Source organism: Vidua chalybeata, chromosome 16 (assembly GCF_026979565.1).
Source record: "Vidua chalybeata isolate OUT-0048 chromosome 16, bVidCha1 merged haplotype, whole genome shotgun sequence".
Lineage (NCBI taxonomy): Eukaryota > Metazoa > Chordata > Aves > Passeriformes > Viduidae > Vidua > Vidua chalybeata.
In genome coordinates this window covers 3,435,693-3,462,783 of record NC_071545.1, presented here as the reverse complement: position 1 = coordinate 3,462,783, position 27,091 = coordinate 3,435,693, and the positions used below count along the sequence as shown (strand labels likewise).

At 41.4% G+C, this 27,091-nt stretch overlaps 1 protein-coding gene and 1 long non-coding RNA gene across 2 annotated transcripts in view; one reads left to right on the top strand and one right to left on the bottom strand.

Moving 5' to 3' along the window:
• RBFOX1 (RNA binding fox-1 homolog 1) overlaps positions 1 to 25,830 on the bottom strand; it is a 1,013,650-nt gene extending 987,820 nt beyond the window's left edge. Inside the window, exons 1-2 of the mRNA XM_053957185.1 lie at positions 25,715 to 25,830; positions 22,365 to 22,424 (exon numbers count right to left, since the gene is read on the bottom strand). Coding sequence (XP_053813160.1) covers positions 22,365 to 22,424; positions 25,715 to 25,735 — 81 coding nt within the window. The 5' untranslated portion in view covers positions 25,736 to 25,830. The remainder of the gene's footprint in view (positions 1 to 22,364; positions 22,425 to 25,714) is intronic.
• A 140-nt stretch (positions 25,831 to 25,970) lies between these two features.
• LOC128795986 (uncharacterized) lies at positions 25,971 to 26,338 on the top strand. The gene is made up of 2 exons (XR_008433683.1): positions 25,971 to 26,063; positions 26,201 to 26,338. It is a non-coding gene; the product is annotated as an uncharacterized LOC128795986 (long non-coding RNA).
• The last annotated feature ends 753 nt before the right edge of the window (positions 26,339 to 27,091 follow it).

The window sequence follows — 27,091 nt, the reverse complement described above, 5'->3', positions numbered from 1 at the left end:
CATAAAGTGTCAGCAGTTCTCCTGCTGACAGCTCAGTCACACAAAACAATCCTTTTACAGCCCCAGAACCAAGGACACCATTTGAGGAGAGCCATATGGGAGGATGGGACTGCATCACCTGGAGCTGGAATCAGACAACTAACCCCAATATGGAAATGGACCAAAACTTATAAAATGTGAGAACTCGTGACCCAGAGTCCATCTTGGGCAGTGCCACAGCCAGGCTCTTGTGCTGCCCAAGGTGTATCCTCTGAAGGGCTTTTAATAAATCCCTAGTTTATTCCTGGAACGCTGCCCAGCCTCTGTGCCAGGTCAGCCTCTTTAGGCATCACCAGGTATGTAAGGAACTGATGGGAACAGTCTGTCCCTGGCATGGGGCAGCCCATCCTCCTCTCTGCTGCCCAGACTTCCCCAGGGACACCCAGCAGAGAGCCCAGCCCTCCTGCAAGGCTGCCCCTTGGAATAGTGTGTCCAGCCACCCTGATGTCACAGGAGTGACATAAACCAGCTCAGCAATAAACACTGCTTTGAGGCTTTAGGGGAAGTGGCATCACTGGAAGGAACAGAGCTGACAAGTTAATACCAAATCTACATCATTCTGTGGAGCAATAATTCACCTTCTGACCTTGCTCCATTTTAACCTGTCATCACTCCTTAAACTTGTGCACCACTGTAAGATAATGAGAGCAAAAAGCTTTGTACCATTACAGCAACAGCTTGAATAAAGCAATGAGGTTTAAAGATTACCTCCCCCAGCATCTGAAAATACAGAGATAATTGAGTCTGACTTTCTTCAAAGCTTTCCACCCCCCCTAATGAGGTCTAATGGATTCAGCATTGAAAATTTAACAACAGGTGCCTTTACATGAGGAGGCACAAACAGTACCTTTGAGTGTCTTCCTCAGGAATGCTAAAGAAGGCCTCACTCTGCTCCCTGCAGCAACAGCTGCTCTGCTAAAGAAAGAAATAAATGCTTTTGCCTAATGTTTAGAGCTTTCCCCGGCCCTGGCCTTGACCCCAGAGCAGGAGTTGTTTCCATCCCAGTTATTGATTCATTCTCATAGCACACACACAGAGTCCCCAGTCTTGGGGCTCAGCTTGCACTGTTTGCTGCAGGGTGGTGGGAAAATCAACCCTTTCTTCCTCCAAACCAGCACAGCAAGAGAGGCAATCAATAGCTAGAGTCTCAGCTTAGTGACTGTCATCACTGCCCATCACTGCTTATTTTTATGGTCTGAAAGAAGAAACACCTACATGGTGAATTACATGATCTGGAGTTGCTTAATAGATGATCTAATAAACTGCATTACACTTAACCAGCCAAAACTTATAAAATGTATTCTTTAATTTAATAAATATGCTCTAAATCATAGATAATGCTCTTATAAATCCTTTAATAAAATATTTTGGCCACTTGAATTATAAATGACACCTACATAAAAAGAAAGCGTTAAATATAACTGATATTAATATATGTTAATATTACAGTATAATATTACTATAAACACAAATACTAAAGAAAAATACATCCATGACTCCTAAAACCCATCCAGATGAGAAGACTCTTGCTCAGGCTGCCCAGGAGCAGTGTGTGGGGGGTGGTTTTGGGGAGCTGTGACGGGGCAGTGGCAGCCCCAGCCCGAGGAGCTGCAGGGGCTGAGCACCATCAATCAGAGCCTGTTTGCTGCAGGAGGCAGTGCAAGGAACAGCACTAAGCATTTTTCAAAAATGAATAATAACCCAGGTACCTGGCACCTGCGTGTGACGTGAAGCATTACAAACAAATGAGGAGTAATAGAGCTTACTGGGCATAAAATGTTACTGTTTTATAAAAAAAGTGCAGAATAAGCAAACCAGAAGTAATCACCCTGAGCACTTCCACCAACTAAACAACCTTTAAACTTTCTGAGGTCCTACAAAATAACATGATGGATTAGCATCTGCATGAGGCTATAAAGGGAAATGAGACAGAGATACTTTGAAACGATCCTAGAATTTTAGTCCTACCTTAGCTCTGTTACTGTTCAAATACTAAAACATCAAGTTAACTATTTTAATGATCCAGATCTTCCTATTGTGTCCCCTAGGCTTTTAAAGTGCTTGGAGAAATATTATTCAGGCTTTAGGCATTTGCCAAATTAATGTCTGGAGACTGCCAGGCATTTTAAAAAGCAGTGCCAATTAAATATTTCCTTATATTGCACATTATTGAATACACTTTGCTAGAGATCCATCTTGCTAAGAGTCCCCCTGCTTGGAAGTTTAAAGAGGGAAAAAAGGGGGGGGAAAGACCTTTAAAAGGAAGGGCAGGCTGATACATGGGCAGATGGAAGGTGTACATCTGGATACTGCCTTGCTCAGAAAGGTGAGCAGTTACTGCATGTGCTGGGTAAAATGTTGCCTGTTTGCTGAGAGCTTCATTGCAGAGAGTTGGAAACCCCATTTTGCCATAGAATTATATTAACCCTGCTCTAGAAATCAAAATTGGACTTGGATTCATCGTTACCAGTTTCTCAATTTTAGCAGACAACAATTGCTGCCATCATATTTTACAATTTGTTGGTTTGGGGGTTTTTCATCTGCTTTAGCTTCTTGCTGAAGACTCCTTGTACCTGTTTTGTCTTTCCAGAAAGGTGCTTGCTCCAGAAAGGTGTCCTAATGGACTGAAAGAATTTAGGATCCCTTCAGTGGAAATTCTCGCTATTTACATTAATAACAAGAGGAAATCTCTTGGTCACTAATTCCAGCCACTACATAATAAATTTCACTTGGAAAGGAGAAAGAATTCACAATATACATGGGCCATTATCTGAAAAGAAAGATCCCTGGAAAAATATTTTGATTCCCCAACTATAGCATCTTTAGATTAAATCCAAGGACTTGAATTTTATCACAGATTTATATTCCATATTCAGACTTAGAAGAACAGGCAGAGTAAAGAGAACTTGAGCAAACACTATTTGTTCATCTTCCAGCATACCTGAAGTTCAGAAAGCTGAAAAATTGAAATTTTGGGGAGACAGCTACTGCCATATCCTTTTGCTTTCATAATTCACAAGCTGTGGGGAAAGAAACAAAATAAAGGCAAAATTATCTAACTTTATTTTGCTATGAGAAAGGTAAGAGAACAAAAGTTCTACCATTCCTAGAGCACAATAAGGTTGGGTAAGGCAGGGCAGGTACACTGCAAGCAGAACTGAGTCTATATGTGCAACTGACTCCTATCAAAATTGGCTGTCTTATTTCTCCTGAAATTAAAGTGCATTTTTAAATGCTCTTTAGAAAACAATACAGTGCCATTCTGCTCTGAGAGAAGTGGGGTATTTAGTAGGCAAATTCACATTTGGCATAGTTTAAATGTTCACACTGAATGAAGTGAGAGCCTTTGTTTTGAAACACAAAAATATCACACGGTGGGAAAAGAGAGAGAAAGGGACAGTGAGAACAACTGAGTGATGGACTGAGAGATAAACATTGTGCAGTATTGTTTATCCAGACAGCCAGCAGCACTAAATAAGGCTCCCACATATCACTGCTGTGGTGATTAACATCCTTTCACAGATTTAAAAATCATTCCTGAAACTGTAAAGTGGATGGATTTCTTCCCACTATAATTAATTCATCCACATTTAATTGCAGGAAGCTGCAATGCTTTTTCAGCTCTGCTCTTTCAAAGCAGTGCCTGAAATCTGCTCCGAGCTCTGTTCTGTGGGGGCCCAGTGGCCACTGCTGTGTGCAGGTGATGGAGAAGCTGCTCCCAGGCTGATCTCCCCACAGCAAACACCTCAGCTCTCCCAACAGCATCAGGGGCAATGATGCCTTAGGATTTTAGCTCTTCTATTTTTCATGTATTTATCATCCTGCAGTTTTTAGTGTATAACTCTAAACTCCATATCCAGTGTGAGCTGCTGCTTCCCCATTTTGGGCAGGCACAACAAACACCTCACTGCCTGAGGCCCTGAGAGATGGAAACAAAAGTGAGCTGGGGGAACAAACTTGGGGTAAATGACTTTATTACCTGAAGCTGTAATTGAAAGATTAACCCCCAATATGCAAATAGACCAAACATAAAAGTGTGAAAATCCGTGATCCATTTTTTGGGTGTAGCCCCTGGGGAGCTTCATCTGCCCGAAATGTACCTGAAGGCCCTTCAATAAATAGAACTGCTTTTTATTCCCTTAATTTTGTCTGCCCTCTGTTCTTAAGTAGCCCCAAAAGGCATCAGTTTTGGGACAAGGAGAGCAGCTGGGTTTGAGCTTTAATGAGGTCCCAGAGACCCCAGGCAGCGGTGGTGGAACCCTTCGGCGCGGTTTGCCAAGGCCGCCTCGTGCCCTGGTGGCTGTGCTGAGGGTGGTGCCTGCAGAGCTCCTGAGTGGTCACACCCAGCAGTCCCCCCACAGCAGCAGTGCAGACACACATGGTGCCTCAGGTTTGAGCTTTTCTATTTTTCACATTCTGTGCTGCTTTAGTGTGTGGGTCTGGGCTTCACATTAGGGGATTGTGAGCTCTGCTCACAGAGCAGGGAGACAAAACAATTCCTGCTCCAGCTGGGCACCAAGGATAAATGATCCAAAGCTCAAGCCCAAGAGCAAAAACAACGTGGGCTGGAGAGAGAAAAACAAGGAGGGGATGGGACTGCACGGGCTAAAGCTGGAACTGGACAATGAACTCCAATGTGCAAATGGAGCAGAACTTCCAAAAGTGAGAGACACCATGACCAGTCATCATTTTTTTTTTGTGGCCATTTTGTGTTGTGCTGCCCAAGGTGGGTCCACTGAGGCCTCCTAATAAATCCCTGTTTTATTCCTTAGCTCTGTCCAGCCTCTGTTCTACGTCAGCCTCCACAGGGCACCAGCTCCCACAAGAATTGCCACAGATGAAGACTACAAATTGCTGAGGCCATGTCAGGAATGCCATGTTTTGTTTGCAGAGCTCCCTTTTATCAAGCTGTTTATTGACAAGGAGAGAGCAGAGCAGCAGTGCCAATGTTCCCTGCTCAGCAGCTCCAAGCACTCCTTGGCATGAGTTTGCAAGTAATGCAAGGGCTGAATGCAGCCACTCTGGGTTTGTCCTTTATTGCTTCAATGCACCACAGCAACAGCAGCAGTGGTGCCACAACCTCTGGCACCACGTGACTGTTATGTAGGTAAACAACAGAGAGAAACCACAAGTAGTACAATGGGTGGGGGGAAAAGGGAAGTTAGCTGAGAGCTCCCACATCTCGAAATAAAAAAAGTTTCCGTGTTATGTTATTTATTATTTATAGAATTGAACAGGCCTGGACTGTTTCTGTATTTGCAATATGGCAGCCCGGCACTTCCCAAAATCAAGAATATAAATCTGATTTTTGTTAAAAACAGAAAGCCTCTGGACATTGTGAGAGGTGTCAGTGCATCTTTCTGAACCTGAAGGTATTCGCTTAACACAACTTCACCAAAAAAAAAAAAAAAAAACAAATGCAGAATATCATCCTTGCACACATCAGCTTTTTCAGTCTCTGCTCAAAGATTACCTCCCTTCATTAACTTTGTTCTTTTACAGGAAAAAAATACACAAAAGGGCTTAGAACTTGTATTAACACATTGCTGAAATGTTCTTTTTGTCACTAGAACAAATTTTCTCTTTATCACTTGTTAAAAGACGCAAAATCTACTTTCAGATCCTACCCCACACCCGATTCCCCATGCACAGAATAATATGAAATTATCCATACACACATGTGCACATAGACTTTCCAGAAATAATCACTTTTTTTGGTGTTGATGAGCCACTAAAAAAACCCTTGGGGCACCCAGCACTGAACTGGCTACTTGGTGTTATTTACCTTCCTATTTTAGCTTATTTGAACATCCCAACTTAGAAATTAGGGCCACACTGCCAGGTAGCTCTGCCTAAAATGCACAGAGTGGGGGAACTAAGCTGAGGAAGAGATTTCTGAGCCTGAGGGTTACTCTGTGCTTTGCCTCTAGGAGTCAGTGCAAGGGAGACCCTCCAGTCACAGCACCAAGGATGCTGCCAGGTGTCCTCAGTGTCTGCCAGCCTGGCACAAACCCCAGAGCTCGCAGGAGAGGATTCTGCCAGACCTGGGAAGGATCTCTAGTGCTGCAGCTCCAGGATTCCAAGGGGGCTGCAACTACCTTGAAAGCCATCTCTGCAAGAATAAAGATCACCTCTACTTGACTTTCCTCCCTGAGCTCTTGGGTCTGCATCTCAAGTGTTCCAACATCTGCTGGGACTAGAAACAGTCTCAATGAAAAAAAAATTTTAAAAAATTTAGAAAAGCAAAGTGTCCTATGATTCTGGGAACTGTCACTGTGCATGACAGGCCTGGCAGCTTAAGAATGGCAAACAAAGTAAATTGTTTTTACAAAAAAAAAGTGGTTTTATGCTTGTTAGGAGGGTGTCATAGAACCTGGCAAGACGGAGGTTGAGAGAAATCATCATTTCCTTGTGCCCAGAACTTGTGAACCCAAACATGTGCCCGGTCTGGGGCCTCACAGTCTGAGGCAGACACTGGAACAGCAGAGCAGGACCAGCAGAGCCCATGGAGATGCCAGGGGCTGCAGCACCGAGGACTGAGCAGTGACACAAGGGATGGGTCACCCCTGGCAACAGGCAGCTGATGAATGCCTTGGCTCCCTTCAGGTCCCTAAAGGCAATTTTTGGGAAAGAGAGCCAGAGTTGGACACAGAAGCACAGCAATGAGAGCCTGGAATATGCAGGAACCTCTCACTAGAAAGAAGGAAAACAAATTTAATCAGGAATATAGTCAAACATTGGAAGAGAGGTCCAGGGATGCTACAGGAGAGATTCAAAACTCAGCACCTATAGAGCAGAGCAAGTGAATAAAAGTATGAATAAGCAAGTGCAAAAAATCCTTAAAATGAGCATCTGTGTCTTCTGATAACATTCTGAGTCTTTTAGTGTCTTATTTCATTCAAGAATCAAAAACCAGTTGTGCCAAGCCCCAAAACCGAGATAAGGTCATCACTCTGAAGTGTTTACAAGATGAAGTTGCAATGACAACTGATAAAATAGTAAAAAGCAGAGATTAACAATGGAACTGCTCAGAACAGACTCAGCAGCAGCACCATCACAGCACGTCCTACACACCATAATTAATTCATCGTGCTATCCAGAATTTCAACAATCTTTTCAGCACGTTCAAGTATCTTCAGAGAATGAAGCCTCTGTAAAAAGAGAACGTAATTTCAAAATCAGACTTCAGTGATGACTGAAGACAAAAGCTGAAGGTGCACTGGTTAAAGACTCTCGTCATGGCCTTATTACAATAATAAGGCTGCCAGTGGATGGAAATTAAAGGCATAATTGTCCTCACTGAAAACTGTTCAATTTCTGCAAGCTGGGATTCTCTTTCCTCTGCATGTTCCCTCCTCATATTAAAAAAAAAAAAAATACCCTCTGTAATCAGAAATGCTCCTATTCAAGAGCGAACTCTTTTCTTTTACCACTTTAAACTATTAAATAGCTGCCTATTTTAATATTGCAATGGTTTGGAAATCATAGCTTTCTAAAAAGCAAAACACAGTGTCCTAAGAATTACTTTCTCTTCTAAAAGGCTGATTTCTTCTAGATAAATAGCATTCTATTCTATGTCAATTTATTCTAAAGGGAGAAAAGAAGCCAAAGAAAACATATTATGCACATAGCTGGACCACAATAATACAAAATTTTACCTTTGGAAAAGCTTGGATTGTTTCCTTACATTGAACTTTGCCTTTTTGCATTGCTAATCTTGTTAATGGGCTCTGAAATTTGCATCATGAGAATAACCAGCCTTACAAGGTCCTCAGTTTGTCTATTGGTTAAAAAGGTTATGTTTGACATTGGGAAATAGTGACATGCCTTGAAAAGGTAAAAATGTAACATGCTTCATTAGGGTCAGCAGTACAACAATACTTGTCAGTGTCTTTAAAACATGAGGACCTGCACTTCCTTTTATTCAATTTAATAATTAAAAAAAAAAAAAAAAAACACAAATTGATGTCTCTGATGATTGCTGTGTCTCTCAGGCTAACCCCAGAGTGGCCAGCCACACTTGCAGAGCTGGAGCTGTGACCACCACAGTGCAGCTCCAGAGTTTTCCATTCCCTTGTGCCACTCCCAGGACAAGCAGCACACCTGAGCACACAGGGAACAGCTGGGAAGCCTCATCTCACATCTGGGGATGCTGGCATTCGCTTTCAGCCCAGCTCCCAGGCACTGCTCCATATCTGCAGGGCCAAGAACAGGGGAATGATGCTGCCAGAGCCCACACCCCTGTTCTTGATGTGCTCACCTTCTGACAAACACACTGAAAGAACAAGCCCAAACCCCTGAGCTGAGAACACACTCTGTTTAAAATATATCATTTATCGTGCAGTTGGAAAGCCTGAGGTGATCTGCCTGTGCCCTTCCCACCCCTGAAGGCTGCACTGCTCTCGCTGCAGCCCCATCCACCCACCCAGCACTCCAACCCCAGGGGCTGGAGGGGGGTTTGCACCAAGGTTTTCATTCCAATATCCCCTGCTAGAGGCTCTCTGTGCTCTCATCCCCTTGCTCTTTATCCCCTTTTCATATTAGTCAATCTTGATCTTTTGGTTTCAAGTAAATGATTTGAAGCTCTTCAGGTAGAAAACACCAAAAAATAAAAATTCTCTGTACTCCTTACACATTGTAGTGGTAAATTTTGAATCACTTTAGTAATCTGCTGTAAGACTGGTTCAGATATCAGAAATGAGTGTCTTTTGGGGGCTTGTAGAGCCCCTTGTCAGAGTGGTTCCAATAGTCCCCAACTGCACACCAGGCACTGGGAACAGCACAGGCTCAGAGCCTGAGGAGGGCAAACTCTTCCCACAGTCTCACTTTTGATTTATTGGAACACAACTGTGATGGATAAACAGGAGCCACGCATCACAAAAAGTGGCAAAGCACTTTTTTTGGATCACAGGGGACATGCAGAACACAAGCTCCAAGGCTTGAAATGGAAGGTCTTAGAGAGAGAAAAGGGTCTGAGCTGAAGGTTAAATATATGCACAACATGCACTGGGAAAGTCTGTGGCTCTTAGACTCAATCCTAAACCTTCAAAGTTCTGAAAAAACACAGACTATTTAAGTGCCCCCAAAAAAGCTCTTTAAAAAGATACGCGACCCCCACGCAGTGTCTCTGTGTTACCCAAGAGCACCATCACATTCAGAAAAGAAGCTCTTGTATTTTCAATGCTTTCTTTAGCCAAAAAGAAGATACATATTCCTTCTCCCTTGTTACATTTCTCTGATTTCCTCTTTGTAAGGAGGAAAAATTGGCAGAACTGATGGCACTGAGCATTTAGAGGTTACCCAACATATGAAAATATGTGCTCTGTAAAATAATCAGGTGTAAGTTCTTGCAAATCAAGAGACAAAAACCTTTCCTCCCCATCCCAATTAATCCGACCTTGAACTGGTATTTCTAAACAAAACTAGACAGGAGAAATACCACTGAAAAAAAAAAAAAATCTTCCAGAACTTTCCTTCTTTAAGTGCCTCAGACAAGACTGGGAGGGCTACAGAGTAAGTGAAAAAGGGACAGAAGTGGATGAATGAAATGGGCACAAACATACTTCCCTGTCCTCATTATTTCTGCAGCAATTTTTCAAAATGCTGTTGACACCGTAATAGTCCCCAGGGAGAACATGTTAAGTAAAGGGAGAGCAGCTCCATTTATCATTAAGGGGACAGCAAATTTCCCTGTAGAAATTATGCCAACCTGCTAATACAGCTAAACAGGAATTGGTGAAACCAGATCTTGCTATTAGAACTCAAGGGCAAATGACAGGATTTTGCTATGATTACTGGGAATTTCAGTTGTTCATTCTGGGAAGTACATTCTACATTACTACAGCCAAACCTGGGGGTGGACAGACCAAAAAAAAACACACTAATAACAACATGGGACAGGCAAACATTTTACTTTGAGGAAACTGAGTTCCCCTGTCTAATCCTGGGAAAATAAAGGAAGTTTACAAGATTTTGTACACAAAGACTGCATGATAGCATAGATATACTGTTATAGCTAAAGTGGGAAAAGTTGTTAAAAATCTAGGTTTTCCTAGGATTTGAACTTCAGCTAACTCACTTCCTTTTTAAAGTACCATTCCTCAGACAACTGAGGAATTAATTAAAACAGAAAATCACAGGGGGATGAGACCAGATCAAAGGGCATCCATATGTGAGAACAGGACCTCTGCAAATCCACTTCATTTCTACTCCTCCCTTTCAGTTCTATCGTTCACAATGGGACGAAGGCCAAATAGAGATGTCCTTATTTGGACAGAGCACATGAAATCCAGGCCTTTGCAAACACAGTCAAATATTGTATTTCCTTAGCTTGGTTCTGTTGGGTTGCAGCTGCAAATAAGACTTTTGAAGCTGCAGCAGCCAGACCAAGTCTGGCTTTGATAAGAGTCTCTGATAACCCAGTGTCTGTGCCAGAACCTTCTCTGCCTACAGCTCACTTCTGCAAAGGAGGCACAGGAATTTAACTACATCCACAGTCTGGGATGTTTATTCCCATTTCAAAAACACAAATCCCACCATTTGCTTTACTAATCAGTTTTCACCTGCTTTCCATTTATCCTGTTCATTTAGGAAGATGTGCTCTCTACATTTGCAGTACCTTCAGCTGGGATTTCCCACCACAACTGGTTGGTCTTTTTGTGCAGAGGGGTTTGCCTTACAGCTCCTATACAAGTGGTAATGGGATATTTCATCCTGTTCTTTATGCACTGGCCAGCTTCCTAAACAAAGACAATTAATTAATTCCACAGCTTTTCAGAGGGACCTGGCATAATCCTGGCAAATGCCATCTTTTGGATGTGGGTGCTGCAGAGCAGAATAAGCATCTGCTCCACAGCAGGATGGGTTGGGCAGAGCAGCACATGGAAATCAGATGCACAGGGAAATCAGTCATGCACCAGCTCAGAAACTGCTAAAAATGCACAGATAACACAAGGATGTGCAGGAAACACTGACACTGTGCTCTGATTATCAAGCAGAACTTTCCCCTGATGTCTGCAGGTCTAGAGAGCAAATACCTCTGCATTAACACATGCCTTGGATAATCCAGAACGCTGGGGCCAGCATTTTAAAAGCAGGACTCTCCCTCATCAGATTTGGTTGTTAGTTTGAGCTCAGGGACACATATAACTCTTCCTATGAAAAATAGAATATTAATTCCAACTTACTTTTAAAGGGGGAAAAAATACAAGCATGGAAAGGTGCCTCATCTGGCTTAATGAATGAAGTTGTTGCCTGTTCATCTGTCTTGTTCTGTTCAAAAAGCATTTCCTAACAGAGGCCCTCAGGAAAGGGAAAATGTTCAGAAAGGCTGAACCCTGAGTAGAAAATAAATCACAAGCCCACTTGAACCAAGTCCATGACCCTAAAGAAGAGTAGATGCATCTTAGGTCCTTGCTAAGTCTCTGCAAATAGCAAATGTTGAAATAACAGCTTTCTCTTACAACACTTCTCACACAAATGTGAGAAGTGAAGAGATGCAGTTTGCCAGAGTATTGATGGCTCAAATGGGTAGAATTCTGAGATGTAAACACCCCTGAGACTGGATAGTAATTTCATGGTTTTATCACGAAGAATAATTTTCTTTTTGTAACCCAAGTCACAACCGAAAGGGTAACCTGGTTAACAGGTGTGGAGAGATGACACCCATGGGTTTGTAGGATTCCATGACACACAACAGCAGAAAGGCTTTGTTCTCTAAATTGCTCTACTTTCTTCCAGATGACCACAAATACCACAAAAATCACCAATCACAACTTTTTTTGCAATAACCATCACCACAGCGTGAGCCACAGAAGTTCCTTTAGTAGCCTTAACAAGAACTTGGAAGATTTAGTGCCATATTTCCATAAAACAAAAAAGCACTGGCTGCCCTTTCTCAAAGCCCAGTTGCATAGCTGCAACAAATCACTTTTTAGCTATGATATTTTTTCCTATAATGTATAAAAGTCCAATTTGTATAGAGCAGTAGAAGGCCCCTGGCTACGTGCTAGGATAGAGGATATCCAAACATGCCTGGCTTCCACCTGAGTTTAAATCAGAGAATGTAGGAAATTTGTATGTGACAATGGTTCTGTCCCCGTTCTTTCAAGTGAATAAATGTACTTTTAACTGAGAAGAAGAGAGATGTCAGTTCAGGGCTAAAGGAATTCATAAAGACATATTTAGGACCCAAGAGAAAAGATGAAAAGACTCCTGAAATTAACATTAACAGCAGGCACACAGTGTAGCCTTAAAATATTTTTAAGGTATTAGAGACATAACACTTGAAGGCTACAAATGTGTCTTTCACAAATACTTTAAAGTTAACATCTGCTGCTGGGGTCATTCACCAAAATCACACACAAAAGGGGCATTTCTCACACACAGAGGCAGGTAAAGAAAAACAGGACTTCTGCTCTTCAGAACATATTTAAATATTCACTGCCAGTGAATAATTAGGATTCAGGAATGCTTGAGGCAGGCACAGCACTGAAATTCCCCCTCTCCAGTGGGATGTTCCCAATCCTCCTGGGCTGCACTTGGCCTGGACCTTGGGCTGGAACAGATCCAGGTCCTGTAGCTGTGCAGAGAACACTCAGAGCAACTTCCCTGAAAAACACCACTGGGAATTTTCTGTGCCTGGGGAAATTCTGGGATTTAAGTGCTCTGTAATGGCACTGTGAGTTTGCCTCGCTTGCCCACGGGTGACAATTCCCAGAGCAGCCTCTCAGGACAAAACCCCTCGTGCAGCAGCAGCCCCAGCCCAGCTCATGGTGATAATGCTGCACCTGCCCTGCCAGAGGGGGAAAATGTAACTCACTTAAACCCTGACTTTAGTCATATGTTGTTACATGGCAAGTTGTTTTCTGTCCATAATTCTATTATAAATATTAAAAAATCCAAAATATGCAGGTGGCAAATGGGTCAGCTGACCTTCTGTCTTTAAATACAGTGCTGTAGACAATAGATTTCTGCATGGATTTTGATTTGAAAAATCAGAAAGCAAGAAATAATAATAAAAAATTGAAAATGTTTGCCTTTTTTTGTGTGTGGTACCTATTAGACTTCTGTCAAAACATTGATTCTTCTCCCCCAATTAGGGTAAATAATTATTATCATTTCATTGGTAAATAAAAATACTACTTTTTAAATTCAAAAATACCAATTCTCTATTCTGTACTAAAAATATGAAAACAGTGTGGCTTGATTGAAAGAGGAAAAACTTGTTCTGACAGCTTAAAAAGATAATTTGACTTTAGTTAACTTTAATTAACATTTACACCTGCACTCTCCCAATGAGCTGAGGGGGAAGATTAGCCACAGTATATGATGCTACCAGGAGTTCAATTCAATATTTATTATTCATCTCAGTATTCTGTAGGAATTAACTCATTTAATGAGCAAACAGGCATTGTGAATACTAGAATGGATTTTCAGCACTTCAGATATTTATGTCAGTGGAGGTAACAGAGAAAATGTTTACTTGTGAGGCACTGGGATGTGGTTTTCTCCTGTGTATTTCTCTTCTCCACTGATGTTTTCACCTCAAAACCTCCCTCATGCTGATCCAGAGTCAAACCAGTGCCCATGGTGCAGCTGGAGCCCACGTGAGCTTGTCTTACTGGGACAAACTCCCTCTCCAAGTGGGTAATTCTGGTTTTCAGTCTCATCTCACTGCTCTACACCCCACTTACTGAAACTCCTCTGTTAATCCTTTGTTTCACCAGTTGTTGGGTTTAAACATTCATTTGGGGGTTAGATCGGTTGCCCAGTTGTAGGCAATGAATTTCCCAGCAATATTAGAGTTGGGACTCCATTTATCACAAAAAAAAAAAAGTTTAAAAACAGGTATTTCAAGCTCTCTCCCACATTGTAAAAGAACATCACAATCCACTCCTGTGATTTGGAGATTCTTGTATCAGATTTCAATTTCTTTCAAGTCCCACTTCCTTGCCTTCATGTCAGTGACTCACATTTTGTTGCTGCACTCATGAAGTGTTTTATTAATGAAGATGAAATAACAAACACCCACACTCTGGCACATCTACTTCAGGCCTCACAGTTTTACTCTTCTCTTTGCTGGTACTTTCACACATTTGTTTTCCATATTTCAGATGCTTGAGGCCTTGATAGCATCATTATAGAACTGTTTAATCAAACCCACAGTTTACTCTGACAATATTTGGCATTAGTAACAGCTATAACTCACCATAAACATTCCAGTGGCAACTCACTCATGGGAGATTTTTCAGTGGCTTTTACATAATCAAAAATCATGTGGCATTAAACAGACACTTAGATACAGACTGTAATTCTGAATTATTCTGCTATGGCTTTTTGTATACATAGAAGAAAAACCAGCAGATTTCTTCCACTAGTGTGCATAAATTTAAAATAAAACAGTGGGGAAAATTGTAGTAGTAAAAAACTTATGTGTTCCCCAAGGAGGGAGAAGCCCCATTCAACTGAGTGATCAAAGGACAGAATTAAAAATACTTCAAATGCCCAAAAATGTGCAGGTCCAAAACCTATTTAGCGAAAAACTTAGGAAGAATATTTATTAGAGGTTATTAAAGGCAAAAATGGAAATTTCCAACAAGCCATTACATCTAGGGCCTAAGCTGGGGAAATTTAGGACCACAATAAAGATCCTTGCACATCTGCTAGTTCTTAAAGGTTCATAATATCTGGCCACACTGGAATAAAGCATCATGCATAATATCTCACCAACAACCACTGTTGTGCTCTTAACAACACTTTCCATCTTACTTAGGCAGGAAATTACTGGCAGTTTTCTTAGGATGTAAATTGGAAAACACTGATGAGCAACAGGCAGAACTTGCAATTGCTTCAATTACTCTCATAACCCCTTCCTTTTTTAAAAACATCAATACTACAGATTGCTTTGGGGAGCTTATTTCTTCCTGCACCTTTTTTTTTTTAATATATTCTGCATTAAATGGATGTTTAGCCATCTCCTCAGAAGCAAATCTATCCCTCAGCACAAATACTTCCTTCACAGCTCCCGTGGAAGGACACAAACAGCCAAGGGAAGAGATCAATATCACACTATTTTCAGCTGTTTGGTCTTCACCCTTAATACAGTCAGACTGCCAAAATCTCCACGTGTGGTAACTGCAAACTGTTTTTAATTTTTGCACTTAATTTGCATTTATGTTCCAAATATCCAAACACAGATCTATCTATTTAAACAGGTACCCACAAATCTTTATTCTGAGGCTGAGAGATTCCTGCTAAAATGCTCTAAGCAAATGCTTTGACCTTTCCCCAGCAGAGTGTCCACATGCTTCACATGAAGAATACCCGAGTGCTCTGTGATGGGAGGACATTTAGCCAATCACCCCTTCAGCCATCTCCCCTTCTGTACACACGCTCACTTTTGGCAAGTGCACTGACAATCAGAACATGCTGTTCTCTGCTAAGTAAATAAGAAGAGGGTGATTACAGCCATTTTCCAGAGGAACCTGAGATCTGCTGGACTTTGCTGACTTGAACTCTCAGATGTCAAAATTCTATCCTGTAAAACCTCCTATCATCTGGCATTTATACAGAAAGGAGTATTTTCCTCCACACTCCTGCTAATAAGGCCAGTAAGGCACTGTCACTGCACATTCCCACTTAACCCACAATAAAGATTAGTTCTGGAACAAAATTCAACTGCCTCAGATGTGATTTTTCCCAGATTTGACGCTCTCCAAGCAAACCACATCTATTACCAGCAAAAAACACAGACCATTGCACGTGGTAGCTCATTTCAATCTCTGTCAAACTGGTGCTTTCCCTGCAAAAGTAAAACAAAAATTGCCAACAATAAACCCCAGATACTTTATGAATCTAATAACCTCTCTTTCAATAATGAACAGGAAAAATCATACAAATACTCACAAGTTTGAATGAATCTAAGTTGTTTTAAAAATCAAAAATGTATATGTTCTATTGTCGCCCTGGTTATCAAGAGTTTTCTAAAGCCTTCTGAGTTTACATTCTTGTAGAGAACTTTCTCACACAACTTTCTGTAAACAACCTATTGTTTTGCATTCTTTCATAGAGGCGGAGAAATTTGATGTACAGGTAGTTTGTCCAGTGTCGTTGGAGAGGTGGCACGTTCACCCTCCAACCCACTGGCATCTTTTGAGAACTATAAAAGATTGGAGTCAGAGAAAATAAATTAGTCTCTTCATCGTGACCAAGGCTGTGGTGCGTCGTTTTTGCTTGTGTCATTTGGTGACATTCTATATTCAACAAAGCTTCTCTTCCACCATTATTACATCTGTTCTCTGCCAGGTGAGAGCATTACTGCACCAAATTCACCAAAACCACAATTTGGGGAGCCCGGGTGAGCTGGGAGGCAGCAGGGGCACAGCAAATCCAGAGCCAGGGCACTGCGCACAGGGTCCCACATCCACACCAGTTCAGTGAAGTGCAAAACATTTTTCAGAAAAAGCCCAGCTTGTGAGCAGCACGCCAGCGGCTGAGTTTGCGCTCCGAAGAGCGGTGCCAAGGAGCAGCGCGGCTCCCTGGCGGCACGGATTGTCACTGCCCATTGTCACTAGGTGGCACCTTGGCATCGCGCTTTGCTTCTCCTCATGCCTTGAGCATCCCCGAGCATCCCCGGCCCGCGTCCTGCTGCGACCTCAGCTGAGCAAACAAACTCCTGCCTTGCTGCTCCCTGCACCCCGTCCTGGTGGAATTTACCCCCACAAACTGGCCCGTAACGCACATCCCACTGCGTTTGTCCAAATGACAGCACTGCTCTTAAGAGGGAGTGTTGGCAGGGGTGAATGTCTAATTTATACCCCTCATCCTCATATATAAATCAAATAGAATTAATTAAAATTATATACTATTAAATCGAACTAAATTATGAATAAAATATAAATAAAACATGAATTAAAATAAAATATATAAATAAAATAAACAACATTGTTATAATATGTTCTTAATGTAATGTTTATAATAATAAATATAATAAATGAATAAATTGTATTTCAAAATATACATTAAATATGAATAAAATATAGAACTATAAAAATGCTAGAAATAAGCTAGAAAAAAGCTAGAAATAAATAAGCTAGAAATAAATAAGCTAGAAATAAATAAGCTAGAAATAAATAAGCTAGAAATTCTGATTCTCATCAGAGTTCTCCAAAGTTTTTATTGATGGATTCCAGGTTTTTGAGTTTGGTGTTTGTTTGCTTGATTTTGTTTTCTTTTCAAATCCTGGGTATTAGTACTTTACAAACATTGTTGATATGGGTAGAATGCAAAAGAAAAACAAAATTAAAAAATACTATCTGAACTATACTTTCTGTATTAATGATGCATTGATTTGTTTGCCTCGGAGACTGATGAAAGCATCAAAATGAATGGGATGTGATTACCCTGATTTGATGGGCACCTGTACAATGGTTAAGAGTCTTGCTGTGCAAACTGTTATGCAAATCAATAATTGTATTCATTTATTCTCACAAATTCTGACTGAAAACTACGATTCAAATACAAAGCAACATGATCACTTCCCCTTTGGTTTCACTTGGATGATGTAAGCAGAACTTACAGAAGTGCTGTATGAAATGGATTTTTACACCCTCTTTGTTACAGTCTCTCCCTTCCACCTCTGGGAGCACACTGCACCCCACAGCCAATTTAGTCCTGCTGGCAGTGAAGAACATCAGCATCTGCTCAGCTTTCATACAGCTCTGGTGCAGACAAAGCCTTTTCCTGCTTTTTCTAAATTTCCATTCACTTATTCTTAGATTGTGAGCATGCTCACAAGCCCCTCCCTGAAAGTCTACTAAATTCCACTATTTAGAAGTACCAAAATTTCATTACTAACAGCAGCAAATGCTTCTGGCTTTCTCCTTTGTTTTTGCTGCAATTCCTTTTAAAAGAACCCCATTTCTTCTTTAGACATGTCTTGTGTCTCTGTGTTTAGCTGCTGTCCAACTCCAGCTTTTCTTTCCACACCAGAATCATGAGTATTCAAGAGGATTCAAGGATTTTTTATCAAACCATACCTGGCATCTCAGCAGCTCTCTGGATTCATCTACTTGTTAGCACTTGAATTTCCTGCTACTGTAAATTGTTTATTCTTATTTTATTTAGTCTCTCACCTCCTTGGCTAAAGCACAAGCACAGGAGAATCTCTAATGGTGAAATGAAGGAAGGCTGGGAGAACAGGGCAATTTCTTAGTTTCATCTCTCCTGCCAGGAAAGATGACACCTGACACAATTTTAATCAATGAAAAACTCAAAACCTCAACCGTGTCAACTTATCCTGGAGATCTGCTTCCCTACGAATAATAAATCAGCTCCAGCTCTGTAGACACCACACCATTACCACTCCAGGCAAGGTTAACTCTGATAAACAACATTCAGCACCTGATTTAATAACAACACACAAGTACAGGCTGGTGGAACAGGGAAAAGTGTCAATATATTACAGGAGTTTGAATCTAAGAATAACTGGTTTGTTCTAACTTCATTAATCACTAAGTAACACTTCTAATTTGAGGATTTTCCCTATACAACCACTAAGTGTAACACTGTCACATCATCTAAATGATACTGGAGTATTTTCAAGAAGACATTTCCAGATAATGTGGAAATATTCTCCATAAAATATGGAATAATGGCTGTGACCTCCAGCCATTGTGCCAATTCCTCTGCTGGGATAAAAACACACAGCCATGGGAGCAAAACACTGTGAGCAGATGGAGGTGGAAAGAACAGAACTCAGCATTCTGTACCTGCTTCTGACTTCTCCCATCTGCTGTGCATTAACACAGCAACATTTCATCTGCCTGGATTCTCAAATCCCAAATGGGATGGAAAACTTTACAAAAGCTTCCCACAATAAGAATCTCAGGTAAAATTTTCCCCTCGTGCTGGATTACATTTGTCATAAACCACTCTCTGATCCTCACGACAGAGCTGTAAAGAATTTTCTTTATTTTTCAGTGGATGAGATAGTTTCCTCTATTCTCAGTATAGATGACTTTGAGAAATAAAACCAAACTTAGCCAGATATTCCTTGGATTTGTCAGTTTTATTGGCACGAGTTAGATCAGCTCTATGTTACTATTTGAGATGCCTGCACAATGCACTTTCCCTTCTCCCGTGCAGAAGAATCTTCCCTCCCACTCAACCCATTATCCAAATGCTCTCTGATGATGCTCAGGGAAGACTTATTTTTGCTTTCAGCTCTATTGTTCTCTCCCTGGTAGTGACAGATTCATTTAATATTTTTTTTAAGAATGCTAACATACATTCCATTCAATAGGAATCTGAAATTTAAAGAAATCCACTGGGGTTTTTTTCAAGCCATTATCCCCAGCTAATAGATATCCCTCCTCAAGCAGCAGTAGAGATGAAGTAATTTCAGGTACTATCACATTTCTATTCAGATCACAGACAGCAATTCTTGCAGCGATTTTATTTCTCAGCAAAAAAATCATTATTGTCCCTCTTGAATTACCCTGAAGAGTCCTATTTTATTCCTACTACCTCCTCTCAACAGTTCTTGATTAAAAAACAGTACATGATATTTGTTATCAAATATCAATATATAGACAAGAGTGGGAGAAATGGAGACTGGGGGGAAAAAGCAAAGGCACTTTAGAAAACATAAACCTTTAATAAGCAGGAAGGAGAATTTAAAGCAGCCTAAAAAAGACTGTGAAGCTGCAGAAGAGTGCAGCACTTAGAGGAAGCCAGAAGAAAAAGGGACAGAAATCCAAGAATCCAGCCCAAGTCCATCCCTCCATGGTCTGGCAGAGTCTGTAATTTTACAGCTTCCTAAAGCTCCCATAATACTTCCTTCAGTTAGATTTTCTTAGCTCTGCAGGTACAACCAACTGCCTGATGAGATTCAAGAACAAAAGAAAGGCTTTAGAAGACTCAATCACTCAGCTTAATGAAAACATCTTGAATTATTTAACAAACAATCTATTAGGCAGCTCTAGCTATCAGGAAACATGAAGTTTGATAGATCTGACTCCCTGCTGGAGTTTTATATCACAGTGACTCCAGCCCTTTCAATGCAGTCTCCGTGATGTAACACAGAAGTGAATTCAGCCTGAGATTGAGCTGCATTAGACTTTCATATAGGATCTGTCACTAAGAGCAGGAAAAGCAGCCAACAATTATTTAAAAAAAAGAAAAAAAAAACCTGGAAATAAGCTTTCCAGGCCCTGGAACTGGGGCATTATTCAGTAATTCGTTCTCAGGTCCATTTGAATTCTCATCTGTCAACTCTCCTTTTATTACCAGACTGTTCTATAAGCAATGATCTGGCAACACACTTGAAAAATCTACGTATTCTTCCTCATCCATCACAACAAACAATTTTCCAAGCAACAACAGAGACAGTGTAATTTCAAGAGCAATAAGCTCAACTCCTAACTCATTATTTTTATGCCATTGTAGTGTGGCATAAGAAATATCATGGAAAACAGGAAACCTTTTCCTCTTTCCATCACAACCCTCTTCAACACATTAAAATGCACTGCTAAAAGTACCTTTAAAACTCTTTCCATCACTCAAAAATAAGCAAAAAATAATTAAAGTCCAAGCTACTGAGGCTCAAGGAAGACAATTGAAATCTTGTTTGTTAAGTCACTACTTCAGCATCTGAGGACACTTTGTTACAGACAACAAAAGGATTCAATCACAGGAAAAAAAAAAAATAATGTAATGTTACAGTACTGCCCTGAGACAGTTTGACTAAGAAATTCAGTAAAGCCCCCACCCTCTCAGTACAAAATGACAGGTGTTCATCAAATCTTGTTCTGCACTTGTAAAAACATTTTCTAGTTTAGAGAACACATTCAGCCAGAGAAACACTACATCATTCTTCAAAACATTCCTTTTTAACTGACACAAACCTAATTTCAATGCAAATATATGAAGCACAAAAAAACAAATTTCTAAAAATAAACCTCCACCTCTCAGAACATCATTCTCAAAGTTAACTTTTGACAAACTAACAGAAAGGCTGTGACTTTGTGTAGCAAGATGTTCCAGCAAGAAGCATCAGTGCAGGAAGAATTATTGAAAGAAATTCCTCCAAAACCTACTATACAGGGTAAAAAAAGGGATCCTGTCAAATCATCAGAGAAGCTAAAAATCTCTTGTATACATTTTCACTTTTCAAGATATTTTTGTATTTCCGTTGGTGTGACTAAGCAGTTTCCAAGCCAGAGATTTCCAACTGAAAGACCATGTTCATTTGGAGAAGGTCCAACCACCTCCTCCTTTCAGGGAGCTGTTAATGTTTGATGTTCATGTTTAAAAAAGCATTAATCATGCCTGCAAACAGGGAGAAGGGGATTGCCAAACATTCAAAATACTGAGTATTTCCTTATTCTGGCATAAATCCACAACTCCTACAACCTCGAGTCTGAGAGGATACAGATTAGATAATCAGAAAAGGAGGGGGGAAAATATCCAAACTAAGTGTTCACAGAGTGACATCATTTCAATTCCTGGCACTTTCCAAGGAGAGGCACTTGGAAAAGCCCTGTTGCACGATAACACTGCTTTAGAGAAAAAATATTAAAGGATCTTTACAGCAGTGAATGATTAACTCTGAGTGACATCAGTCCATGCTGAGTATCAGCAGCCCCTCTGGCCATCAGACAGGGGCTGTAAATCCACAGCACCTTAGCATAACCTTGGTTTGTGGTACACATTTCCTGCCAAAATGTGATGTTATACAGAAAATGAAGCGTGCAGCACAGACTCAGGGTAGGTTATATCCAACTTTAATCCAGGATAAGGCAGATCCCTTTTGGTCCAGCCCTGCTCAGTTTCCAAGCCATCAGCCTTGCCCTTGTGAAAGCTTTGCTCTTGCATGGCTCTGAACTCAGCCAAACTTCTGCTTTCTCTTTTTGTACCTGCCCCCCTCACTATAACATGGAATTCCAGAGAGGCTTGCAGCTGTAGCCCACTCTCCCATTCCCTCTGATTTTGTTCCCCCTCTGCAGAGCAGTGACACAGCTTGGAGCCCAGTCTGAGCGTGCAGGTGACAGTTTGTAGCACACACAAGAGAGAGCCACGGGGCTGTTAATGAACCTAACTGCAGCAATTCTAATCACTTTGCCTCTCTTTGCTAAGACAGATATTCCCTGTACTACATATTCACATATTAAAGAGCATTTAAGCCAATTCAAGTGCAGTCACTTCAAAAGCAGCAAGGTGTCACAGGCAAGAGTTAGTGCCAGTGATTGATGACTGAAACAATTTAAAAGAAGATCTAAACTCAGTTACAAAATCTAATCTCTTCAGCAAAATGCTTTACTTACTGGACCTTGAGGATTGTTCTTGGCACTGGAAACCAGAGTCATAACATCAGATTTATAGTCCTGAAAAAAGGGGAAAAAATAGTCAGATTAAAGATAATAGATGGCACTTTACCTATCAGGAATAAAGACCAACATTGAGCACCACTTTGATTAGACTTGGAGGTGCCATTAGTAAAATATTTGATTATGGAGATTTTCCTTGCCATTCATCTTGTGCCTTAGACCCTTTTGACTAAATTACACACCTTTTGGTTTTACCATAATGATCCCCAAGGAAGGCAGCAGCCTGATATCTCTTTTGGAAGGCAGTGGGGTGGGAAGGACAGGATTTCTGCCTTTCAGAAACTCAGGGGAGAGCTCCATTGCACTTCCTGAACCAGTCCTGCACATGAAATTTGGGTGACAGATTCTCAGCCACTCAAAATTCTCAGCCACTCAAAATTCTCTCAGCATCTGATGACAAATGAGTCTCTCTTCCATCAGAGGGACCATGGTTTATTTCCTGCTTAGCAGCAGCCCTGTCAATGTAGTTCCAAACCCCTGCAGCACAGGCTGTGCAGGAGGCAGGCCCATGGCTATGCTGGCTCACCATTCTTGTGTCACAACTCCATCTAGGTCTACCCTAAAGCAAGGTAAAATCCCTCATTTTCTACCCCTCAGGAAGCTTCTCCTACAGCCCAGCTGGCATTCCACAAGTCACAAAGCAGTTTGGGGCTTGGGCATGAGAAGAAGCTGAGCACTCTGCTGTTACTGCAATACAGAAACAAAGGCTCGGAGGGGTTTTTACAGGTGAGAGAAGTGTCACAGTGTCTAAACACAGGTACAATAAATTCAGCTGCAAGGCTCGGGGCAGTAATTAAAACAGTTCTGATTTTAAAAGGGTATGTTAGAAAGAGTTAGCACAGCAAATTCTTGCCTCTTCCCTAAAGAATACAGCCACTACACTCACATTTGTATTTTGAAAAGGCCTCCCAGGCCCCTCTTGTCATGCCATCCCTGCCAATAAAGATCAGATTTACATGGCAAGCCAAGCTACACAGTTCCCACTATTGTTTGGGAATTAAAGTCTGATAAGCTGAAATCGAGGCCTATCTGTCCAACACAGCAAAGAGTAACTGCTATAAACTTCTTTTAATTATCATCATCAAGCATGCCTCCATATATAAAGCTTCTAGAGCCTTTATTTATAGGAGATGTGCTGTGACCCAGGAGACAGATCATATATCAGGGAGCTGGTAGTAATTCTCCATCCTTCACCCTGAGTATCCCCCAGTCTCTAATTGTATAAATTAGAGTATGCCTCACTGTCCATTCAATTTAGCCATTGCAAATACCATCTCCTTCATAGGAAGTGCCAACAAACAGACTTCACAAGGTATAAATAGATAAACTTCCACCAAAATCACCTCCCAGACCAATTCCATGTTTCCCAGAGATGATAGCAGTCACTGTTGTCCACTAAGAAGCTGCAAACTGAGACCAACATTGAAAAAAGCCACCAAGCAAACCTTCTCTATTCCAGCCCTGGATGACTTCACAGTGCCTCCATACCCTTACCCACTGCTGTGCCACTGAGCAGCTGTGCCTTTGCTGCCTCTTCAGGTTTTCCTCAAGGAAAACTCTTCAGAGGTTTCCCTGTTCCTCTTCAGACTTTCCCTGTCACTCTCCTCCCTTGTGTCCCTGCTGCCCCCAGAGCCCTTTCCCTGCTCCTGCTTTGCAAACACTCCGTGCAGTAGGATGGATGTGCAGCTGTTTCTATTCCCTGCTCATTTTCTCCCCATCTTGTTCCAGAGCTCCTCAGGCTGCACCATTTCCCTGGGATCACAGCTTCACAGTGCTCAGGAAGGACTGTGGGAATCCAAACTAACCTTTTTGCAGTGCTGTTCCTCCTGGGAAACTCCCTAGGAGAGGCAGGCAGGGAGGCAGGGAGATACCACATTTTGTTTCACACCACTCTTCCAGAAGGCAATGCCCCAAGTTCCAAATAAATATGACATTTTAAGCAGCTATTTTACAAATATACTTCTTTTTCCCCCAACCCAGCTAATCTCTAAGCATTGCACAGCTCTGTGAAGCAGTAACAAATTAATAAACAGCTTTAGGCCAGTGCTGCATGTGGGACAGCTCCTTGGGAAGCTCGTGGTGTGCTCCCTATTAATAACTCACTTACCACCTGTGAAAATCCAGGGACATTGAACCAGAAAGTAAAAGCAAAAATAGCAAAACTCCTCAGCTCTAGGTTGTTTTTAGGGAGGCAGAGAATGCCAACAACAATCAAAACTATTCTAAACCTGATAGAAAGAGCCCAAATCCCTTCTCTAGTAATTCTAGATGCTTGGACACCAAACCCCCTTCTCCTCCTCCTGCATCACACAGGCTGAAATCACCATTCCCTCACTACAGCTGCAATAGCAGCATTCAGCTCTGAGAGACAAAGGAGATTAATTCTCATCATGATGATTTTCACATATACAACACTTTCCTCTACACCATTTCTGTATTTACAGCAAACAAAAAATTGGTTTGTGGAGTTGCTTTTGCACTCATTTTCAGGTAATGTGTCATCATAATATCTGGTACATGTTCAGGTTATGCAAAGTATTGTGCCACTGACAAATCATTTAACTATGCACTTGTCTTGGAGGCTACAGGAAAATGGAAATTACACAGTTGCAACACTGCAGCAGCACAATAAACAAAAACTTTATCCCTCTTGTAGAGCTACACTTCATGTTCCTATCAGTGCCTCCTCCAGGTAATTTCTTTTGGGTCTCTTGTTTCCATTAACATTTGTATTTTGAGGTGATTTCTACTCAGTACTCGGAGGTGGAATTGCAAGAACCATTTACAAGCTATTTTATTCTCAGGGCCTGTTCTGTTACCAAGGGCAGCTATGCTGTGTCCATGCCAGGCTTTCCAGAAGTTTCTTATGATTCCCATTACTATCTATCTGCCCTTAGAGAAATCAAGAAATAGCAATAAAACACTCTCTAAATTTTATATGGGGCACAGCCTTCTCCCCACCCCTCAAACTGAAAGTTTGGACTAAATGTCAGCTAACAGACATTACTTTCTATTCTTCTGACTTTAATGGGAAAAATAAATTTTGGCAGTCTTTCCCCAGTGTTAAAAGTCTTAGCTACTCCCTGGGGATAGAAAGAATCAATGCAAGTAAGATCCATATTTTCTTTCTTGGAACACCACTACTTCCAGCAATTTATTTGACTGACTATGCCTTCTATTACCATGTAAATTGTTTCAGGCTGCAGGAAAAAAAAAGTATTAATCTCCCCTCAGTAAGTCATAAAATAAAGAAATCAATTTCAAGGTCAATTTAGTCTAAATAACACCTGCTGCCCTTTTTGTAACATGCAGACTCCTCTGAAACACTAAGTTGCTGTCTATAAAGGCATCAGTACGTGATGCCTCACATAAATCAGGGTGCTGTATGGTACAGTGCAGCTGATTTGCAGGGCACCAGCTGGGGCTGGCAAACAAACCCAGAGCAGGGCCCTGCTCATCACACCTCTGTGACATAAGCACGAGGCTTTGCAACAGGAAATAAAGCCAAGGGAGCCTGGAGTCTGTAGGGGTCTGGTTCTGCAAGGAGCTTGTGCCTTGCCAGGTTTTGGGAACATGCAGGGAGCACCAGCTCCATGCTGGGAGCATTTAGATCCATGAAGGGTGGGCAGCCTCAAGGTGAGCTTCAGAGAAGGGGAAACGGACAAAAAATAGTAGTAACAAGAAGAAATCTTTTCTTCTGTTCAAAAGCAGAGTGGAATGACAGAGACTGGAAATAGGAAATAAGATAATGGGATTTTTTTTCCCTATCCTAGAATTCACAAAAGGGAAACTACTTGAAATATTCTCACCTGCTTCCATGGAGGGAAAATTTTTCAGTGGAGATCCATTTCTCTTTTGGTGAAAAACTGTCCAATCTTTCTTTTAAATATACTTAGTGTGCTCTCCTTGTAGCACAAGACTGCATTTGATGGCTCTAAAGGGGCTGGGCATCCATGCCCTTCTCCTAAAAAGTTTGCCTTGAACTCTGTAACCTTTCTGGGCTGGAACAGAAAACTCCAAAGCCCCAGGACTGGGTGGCCTGGTCACTGTGTTCCTCCCCACTGTGGTATTTCTTTCCCATCAGATGAATATGACTCTTTTTCCTTTCACATGTCCAGTTCACAGCACTGCTGGTGCCTTGTTAAATCCAAAGTTCCTGACAGATTTTTATTTCCTCCTCTGGGTCCCCCAGCAGAAGGAAACCTGGACAATCAATACCCAAGCAGCAGAAGTTCCTGAATGAAACAAATATTCAGATATTCTGGAAAGGGGATTTCATATTCCTGTAAGACTTCTCTAATGAAAATAAAACAATGTCCTGAGGGCTTCTGAAAAGGGCTGAGAACATAAGGATGCCCAAGGCTGAGCAGACAGCAAACTGAAATCAATTTACAGAAAATGGTCTGACATAGGAACCCTTTAAACCAGGAACAGATTGTGGCTTCCCTTCCAGAACTATACCCCAGCTCTGCTCCAGGATATCCAGGACATGGAACACCCCCAGGTGTCTCCAGGCATGCAAAGAACAGTGCTCCATGCAGAGATGTCACAGCAGCAGAGTTCTCTCTCAAACTGGTGGGCAATAGTAGGTGGTGTCCAAGGCCTTCCCAGCATTTATTGCATGGGTGAATCTGGAATTATTGAGGGGCTTCACCTCTTGTTCT